Source organism: Crocuta crocuta, unplaced genomic scaffold (assembly GCF_008692635.1).
Source record: "Crocuta crocuta isolate KB4526 unplaced genomic scaffold, BGI_CrCroc_1.0 scaffold4, whole genome shotgun sequence".
Lineage (NCBI taxonomy): Eukaryota > Metazoa > Chordata > Mammalia > Carnivora > Hyaenidae > Crocuta > Crocuta crocuta.
The window spans coordinates 2,816,080-2,822,635 of record NW_027529996.1 but is presented as its reverse complement, the minus strand read 5'-3'; the positions used below and the strand labels follow the sequence as shown (position 1 = coordinate 2,822,635).

Sequence of the window (6,556 nt, the reverse complement as noted above, 5' to 3'; positions counted from 1 at the left end):
ACTAAGCCACCCAGGCACCCCCCTCAGTTTGTTCTCAATATTTAAGAGACTCTTATGGTTTGCCTCCCTCCCTCTCCCCCACTATTTTTCCTCTTCCCCTCCCCCATGGTCCTCTGTTAAGTTTCTCCTGTTCCACATATGAGTGAAAACATATGGTATCTGTCTTTCTCTGCCTGACTCATTTCACTTAGCATAATACCCTTGAGTTCCATCTGCGTTGCTACACATGGCCAGATTTCATTCTTTCTCGTTGCCATGTAGTATTCCATCGTATAGATAAGCCGCATCTTCTTGATCCATTTGTCAGTTGATGGACATTTAGGCTCTTTCCATGATTTGGCTATTGTTGAAAGTGCTGCTATGAACATCGGGGTGCATGTGTCCCTATGCATCAGCACTCCTGTATCCCTTGGGTAAAATGTCATTCCTCATCAGGGAAATACTTTCATTTCTTTTAAAATAAACCTAAGGGGAGCCATTCAAAGGGCCCTGGGGAGACAGTGATGTAAAGCCAGGGAAAGGATGTTGACCCATACCTCATTTATTAGTTGACAGGTATATGTTGCTTCCTGCCAGGTGATCAGTAGAATGAATAAGCTACCTGAATTTTGAGTATAAAAAGGGATAAGTGTAAAAAAGTAGTGATTCTCTGAAGCTTCTTTTCCCATTAGGCCCAAGGGAATATGAATGCCCATCCACCTTCTCCAGGTCCTCTTGATAATGCGTAGGGTTCAGGGTAATAATCAGAACGTAGGGCCCGAGCTTCAGAGGGCTGTTTCCCCGATATGTTCCTTTCCTTGAATTTGTGGTGTGCTCCCCTAAGAGAACATGTGGGGGTGGGGATGTACCACACTCCATCTGCCTGAGCCGGGTGGTACTGTGCCCCATCTGTGTGCCTGGACCCAGCTATGACTTTCTTTCTCAGGAGTCCGCTTTCTCACCTCCACAATCCAGGCTGAGCCCTGTAAGGCCTCAGCCTGAGGTCCCGATCTCCCCCAGTTTCTGGTGAATCTTCCTCAGTTAAGTCTAGAGAATTCCTCCTAGGAGCTGCCTGTTGGGCAGTTTCTGGTGTCTCAGTAGTGCACCCTGCTTTAAATGTGTTACCAGATAAGTCACTTTTGAAGGGAAGTTGGAGGATCTCAGGATTAACAGAGAACATGCCCTCCCCCACCCGCAACCATCTCCAGTAGGAGGGGTTCTGACAAATCATTAAGCTGACCCCAGGGAGTCTAGTTGAGGCTCAGCTTAAAATTCACAGGAGTGCAAGGAATTCTCAGTAGTTACTATGATAATTCCTCTTCATCCACATTCTCTGCAGCAGAAAATCTCTCAACATTGAATTATCTAACAGCTGAGTTCAGTATTTGCCTGCACTTTACAAATCCTAATTCTTTCAGATTCACCCAGGTTTCTGGGGGTAGGGAACAGGAATTCATTTGAGCTCTCAGGGCTATTTTCATATTCTTTTAAAACATTTTTGTAAAAATTTTATTTAAATTTTAAGTTTATTTATTTATCGAGAGAGAGCGAGAGAGCGAGAGCGAGAGAGAGCGAGAGAGAGCGAGCGAGCGCACAAGCAGGGGAGGAACAGAGAAAGAGGGAGAGACAGAGAATCCCAAGAAGGCTCTGCACTGTCAGCAGGGAGCCCTATGCAGGGCTCCAACCCACAAGCAGCGAGGTCTTGACCTGAGCCCAAATCAAGAGACTGATGCTTAGCCAACTGAGACACCCAGGCACCCTATTTTCATATCCTAACAGGCCTGGCACTTCTACTTTTAGAGCTCTATCTCCATATCACACCTAACATATTAAAATGCATCCCATATCCAATAATCTTTCACTTAGTGGTTTAAAAACTGTTTTTGAAAATTATATTTAAAAGTTTTGGTTTTGAAATTATTTGCAAATAAATTATTTATTGTGATCTTTCAGGAATTATGCGCATTCTGAATTTGTGCAGAGTAAGACAAACTAACAGATTTATTTATATATGTGGGAAATGTTTACTAACAATAACAATGGAGTTGCCATGATTATATTATTTATGTTTATTGAATATTTATTAATTTTGATTTTACATTTTTCCTTTGTATTTTGAGTATTTTTTTTTAGGAGAGGGAGTATGTCAGAATTTTTCAAAAGTTCTGAGGCCTTAAATACCACACTATATGATGGATAAAATCATAAAGTCGATTCCCTTAACCACTTTCTTATGTGGGTAACCTTACTTTATACAATTCATAAGGTTAGGTATTAAGCTGGACCATCTGAAATTGCTGGTTATTTTTTTTTTGTAGGTTTTATTTTGGTAAAATAAAATAAAATGATTGAACAAGAGGCAATTTCAGATGAGGTTACCTGATTGCTTTTGGTTACAAATACGCTTCTTCGCTCAGAAACAAACTGGAGAGCTAAAACTGAGAAGAGCAGAGTGCTATGCCTGCCCTAGGCACTCAGTAAGTTATTTGCTGAATGAATGCTTGCAGATACCAATCAATGACCCAACAAGAAGCAACAATGTATACGAGAGTGAAATTGCATGTTACGAACTTGGGGTAATGGAACTGGTGGAACATATTAATCATACAAAGCCCTTTGGCAATTACTTTAAAAACCAACACTCTCTTTGTAACTTAATTGTGTTTTGTTAGCAAGAGATTGGCGTTGCCTGTGGGAGAAAGCAGTTCAGGCATAGTTCACTGCTGATTCCTCATACAAGAATGAAAAATGGAAACATCATAGGAGTTTAAGGAGGAAAAGAAGCATTGTGGATCTGAGAGAGGAGATTTCGGAGGCCAATAGGATGTTCATGTTGCTTTTTATTTGGCAGCAAGAACTATCTCCAGGGGCAGAATCCTTAATTGGAAAGTTCTGGTGTTTTTACTTTTCTATGATCCCAGGGAACAGCTTTATTTATTTGCCTTTTGGCTGGCAAGCCTAGAGATAACAAAGGATTAGCAAATCTTAATGATTAATAAGACTTCAACTTTGGGTTCATCCATCCATCCATCCATCCATTTATTTATCCCATTATCTTCTTGTACCATTATGTGCCAGATACTGTCCAGGTGCTGGAAACAGAATGTGGTTTAAGGTATGAAACACATTTCCAAACCAAAGGGATATTCATCTAGTGTAAGAAGATTAAATGTCATTAGTTCTGGAAAAGTGCTCAGGGAGCACAGACAGAGAACTGATTCCTGGGGAATCAGTTGGATTTTTCCCTGGAGTTTTTCCTGGAGATTTCCCTGGAGAGATGTTAATTGTTCTGGGTCCAGAAGAAAGGTTTGTGACCTTGGCTAGAGATTAGAGTAACCAGAGGTTAGAAGAAGAAGAAGTAGAAGGGGAGAAGGAAGGGGAGAATAGGGAGGGGAAGGGTGGATGGGGAGGAAAGAAGAAGAAAGAGGAGGAGGAGGAGGAAGAGGAAGAGAAGGTGAGGGAGAAGGAAAGAAAAAAAAAAAAGAATTACTCCCCCAGGAAGGGTCCACCACAAACGTTCTGGCTTAATTGGCTTGAATGGACATCCGTTTTGTTTTTGGGTTTGGCCTAAGCTAACCAGGTAAATCTAGTGAGCATTAGGTTGAGAACCACTGGTCTGGCAGGAGTAGTAACACACACGGTGAATGGAGGAGGGGGTTGGATTGGTTGAGGGAGAAGAAAGTCGCTGAGCATTCTACTTTAAGTAAAGAGTAAGTTTTAAAAAAGTTCATGTGTAAGGTTTTCAGTCCCAATTTAAATGGGATGCTGGAGCTGAATATTTTGCAGAAAATGGGACGTCTGGAAGCGCTTCCTTGAGAGGAAGATTCAGCAAGAAATTGCACCATGATCAAGTGTCTCATCTAGGAACTGATGGACCATCCTGGGTCAGGTATGAAAAGTCAACCAGAAGACACTAGTGTCCTTAAAACTATTATGTATGTAGGGGGAGGGAATTCAATCTTCATTATTCATGAAACACAAAATACTGAAACTGAGCCAAGAAATTTACATTAAAAAACTGGTGCAAAATAAATGAAAACAATAAGAGTTCATAAGAAACAAATGAACCTAAGACTACCCAGAGGAACAGGATTCCCACAGGAAACAATTTCCACTGAGGATTAAGCCTGTAATAAAAAAATTACTAAGTACACACGTTAGAAAAAATGCCATGCGAATGAGTTAGTACACTTAATAGACAAACAATTGCAGTGCAGAAACTATATATTCTGGAGCAACTTAGAAAGACTCCCAAATGAACATGTCTAACATTTTCAAGGAGATAAACGTAGGAAAATAATCCAGTAGGCTAGGATTAATTAATTCAAAATGGATTAATGTCTTGAAGGTAAGATCTGTAACCATAAAGCTCTTAGAAGAAAACATGGGTAGGAAACTCCTTGACATGGGTCTTGGCAGTGACTGTTTGAATCCAAGACAAAGAGCAAAAGCATCAAAAGCAAAAAGCAAAACAAAACAAAAAACAACAAAAAACAGAAAACAAGTGGGACTACAGCAAACTAAAAAGCTTCTACACAGCAAAGGAAATCAACAAAATGAAAAGGCAACCTACTGAATGGGAGAAAATTTTTGCAAACAATATACCTGATCAGGGGCTAATATCCAAAATATACAAAGAGCCTACGCAACTCTTATAGCAAAAAAATAATTTGATTAAGGAATAGGCAGAAGAAGATCTGAATAGACATTTCTCCAAAAAAAAAAAAAAATACAGATGACCAATAGGAACATGGAAGGTACTTAATATCATTAATCATCAGAGAAATGCAAATTGCAACCACGAGGAGCTATCACCTCACACCTGTTAGAATGGCTATTATCAAAAAGATAAGAAATAATAAGTGTTAGTGAGGATGTGATAAGAGGTAACAAGTGCTAGTAAAATTTACATAAAAATTTACACTATTGGTGGGAATGTGAATTGGTGCAGCCATTATGGAAAACATTACGGGGTTCCTAAAAATATGAAAAATAGAACTACTATATGATCCACCAATCCCACTTCTGGTTATTTATCTGAAGAAAATGAGAACACTAACTCAAAAAGATATATGCACCCCTACATTTATTGCAGGACTATATATAATAGCCAAGACATGGAAGTAACCTAAGGGTCCATCAATGGATAAATGGATAAAGAAACTGTGGTATATATATTTGCAATGGAATATTATTCAGCCTTAAAAAGAATAGCACGTATGGACCTTGAGGGCATCATGGCAAATGAAATAAGTCATACAAAGAAAGAGAAGTCCTATACAATCTCTCTTATGTGTGGAATCTAAACAAACAGAAAAACAAACAGAACACCAGGCTCATCGATACCAAGAACAGATTGGTGGTTGTGAGAGGTGGGGGGGGGGGTGTGGAGTGGTAGAAATGGGTGAAGTGTTTTTGTTTTAGTTTAAATTAAAAAAATGGATACATAATAATAATAAACAATAAGGAAAGATCTCTAAGATATATTTTAAGTGATAAAAACTAGACACGGATCAATGTATATACTTTACTACCACAGGGTAAAGAATACAAATGGAGAAGGAAGGACATCTACCTTTATCTATATAAACATGTGTATGTGTGAGTGTGTGTGTGTGTTTCTTTTTTGCTTGCATATTTTAAAAAAGATGTAGAGATAAGCATCAATAGTAATAATACCAAATAGCTTCTGACAGTTTCCCCAAATTCAAGTCCTTTGTTAGTCTTTTACATGTGTATCTTACTATGAGTCCATGAGTCCCAAGCACCTTCAGTGCTCACAGTCCAGTGTTTGGTTTTAATTAAAGCAAACACATAAAAACCTTGTTTTAGGTAATTGACCCTGCTATTGTGTCCATACATGTTTGAAACAGAAGTCAGTGCCTTGGCAACAGTCCACTATATACGGAACAGACATAAGGAAGGCCAGGAGTTTATGCTATCATTAGAAATTCATCCTATTGGGAACACTATTGGATAATGGAATAATATTCAATTGACCCAACCAGATTCTGTAGCAGATAGCATTCCCTTGGAAGGAGGCTCCGAGAACCTGATTTTGTATGCAATAGATTTATTAGTGTGTTTGGGGGAAAATATGTTAGGAGTATGAGGAGCACAATTAGGAACAAGGGGGAGTTCAGTTGTAATGCTCTTGCAACAGAGACTTCAGCAAATCATACGAGGAGCTCCGATGCTGGAATGGTGCTCCCGAGTTGTCCAACTGACGCAAGAGGGATGGCCCATCAGATAACAACCACATTGACCAGTAATCAGATACAGGCTTCTTTCAGGTTGGAAGCATAACCTTGGGCGCCACTTCCTTGTTACAGGGCAATTCCTGAAGAGAGACTCAGCTGTGAAATGTCAGCAGGTGACACTCAGAGGAGGTGGGGGGATGGGTGCTTAATCCTGAAGGGACATCTGGGCTCTGTACCATGACATCCTCTGTAGAGTCTTAGGAAATTTTGAATGGAGGAGGCACTGAGAAAAGATAGAAACAGAAGCAGAGGTGATAAAGAGAGAGATAAATCGAGTCATGAAAATGGTAGTGTCATCACAGTATTAACAACAAGGT

At 39.6% G+C, this 6,556-nt stretch overlaps 1 protein-coding gene across 1 annotated transcript in view; it reads right to left on the bottom strand.

Annotated features, from left to right (window-relative positions):
- Nucleotides 1-6,035: 6,035 nt before the first annotated feature.
- C9 (complement C9) overlaps nucleotides 6,036-6,556 on the bottom strand; it is a 50,462-nt gene continuing 49,941 nt past the window's right edge. The window contains exon 11 of the mRNA XM_077763427.1: nucleotides 6,036-6,462. Within this exon, the coding sequence (XP_077619553.1) occupies nucleotides 6,437-6,462 (26 nt within the window). The 3' untranslated portion in view covers nucleotides 6,036-6,436. The remainder of the gene's footprint in view (nucleotides 6,463-6,556) is intronic.